The following is a 1325-nucleotide window of genomic DNA, read 5'->3' as shown; positions in this document are numbered from 1 at the left end:
GGGGAGGTGTCGTTCTGCCCCCCCCCGCCCCTACCCCCGCACCTGGGCTGAATCTAGGGGGCCGGGAGGGAGCACTCACGAGGAAAAGCTGGAAGAGCTCTTCCCCCATGGACTTGCGCACGTGCTCCTCCACCACCGGGAACATCTGCACGAAGACCTGCGGCCCCCCCACCGTGTCCATGTCCATCCGTCCATCGGTCCGTGCGCGGACCGTGGCCCTGGCCCCGCAGCCCTGCCCGCCCCCCCCCTGCCCACCCCGCACCTCCAGCGTCAGGCTGGCCAGCCTCTGGCTGTTGCTGTGGTCCGTGTTGCCCATGGCGGCCAGCAGGCTGTGCACCACGCGCATGTGCAGCAGGTCCTCCGCGACGCTCAGGCTGCCGCGCGCCAGGACCCTGGCAGGGGGAGCGGGGCCAGGCCCCGGCCGGCTCGGGTCTCTCCCGCGGCCGGGCTGGGCGTGCCGGACCCACCTTCCCTGCCCGCTTACCCGATGGTCTTGGCGGCCGCAGCCTGCTGCAAGAATACTGGCAGGTGGGTGGTGAAATCGAGAACCGAGGAATCTGGGGGTGGGGTGGGGGGGGGGGGGGGGGAGGCAAGCGGCCTTGAGGCCCAGGGCCCCTTCCCCGGGCCCCGGCCGGACATCCGACCCGCCATCCTACCCGCGAGGATCTTGGAGTGCAGTTTGGACTTCTCCAAGGATGGTGTCAGCAGGGCCACCAGGCCCTTGAGCAGAGGGAAACGCACGTCGTAGTTGACCAGGTCCTTGATCAGCTCGATGGCTAGGGAAGAGCGGAGACGCTGGAGAGGCCGCGCCCCATGAGTGCCCCCCCCCATCACCCTTCCCAACACCCAGCCGTGGGCAAGACCTGAGGAGGAGACAGCCCTTCCAGGCCTCCTGGAACATTGCGGAGGCCACATCCTTACAGAACCAGCCCCAAGGGAAGGGGAGGAGGAGATAGGAGGAGGGGCTGGTGAGCCACTTCAGCAAGAGAGTAGAGGAGGTTAGAGGTTAGAGTAGAGGAGGTTGGAGTAGAGGAGGTTAGAGTAGAGGTCAGAGTAGAGGTTAGAGTAGAGGAGGTTAGAGTAGAGGAGGTTAGAGTTGAGGAGGTTAGAGTTGAGGAGGTTAGAGTCTGGATGCAGAGGCCCCACTGGTCTTTATTTTATTTTTAATTTTTTTATTCTGTTGGTCATAGGGCTTGAACTTGGGGCCTGGGTGCTGTCCTGAGCTCTTTTTGCTCAAGGCTAGCACTCTACCACTTGGAGCCACAGCACCACTTAATTGGAGATCAGAGTCTCACAGACTTTCCTGCTTAGGTTGGCTTTGAACT

General features: G+C 63.2%; 1 protein-coding gene across 1 annotated transcript; it reads right to left on the bottom strand.

The window, feature by feature from the left end:
- Positions 1-42: 42 nt before the first annotated feature.
- On the bottom strand, positions 43-831 carry LOC106001980 (uncharacterized protein C1orf228 homolog; the record flags this gene model as incomplete). Its single annotated transcript, XM_013036911.1, has 4 exons — positions 657-831; positions 485-557; positions 263-392; positions 43-157 (listed from the first exon to the last, which is right to left on the bottom strand). Coding segments are annotated over exons 1-4 (493 nt in total), but the record flags the coding sequence as incomplete, so codon positions are not given.
- Positions 832-1325: the final 494 nt, after the last annotated feature.

The sequence above is a fragment of the Dipodomys ordii genome, unplaced genomic scaffold, assembly GCF_000151885.1.
Source record: "Dipodomys ordii isolate 6190 unplaced genomic scaffold, Dord_2.0 Scaffold1542, whole genome shotgun sequence".
In the NCBI taxonomy this organism is placed as follows: domain Eukaryota; kingdom Metazoa; phylum Chordata; class Mammalia; order Rodentia; family Heteromyidae; genus Dipodomys; species Dipodomys ordii.
Note: the sequence above shows the minus strand (reverse complement) of the source record. Positions and strands in the feature narration are given on the sequence as shown.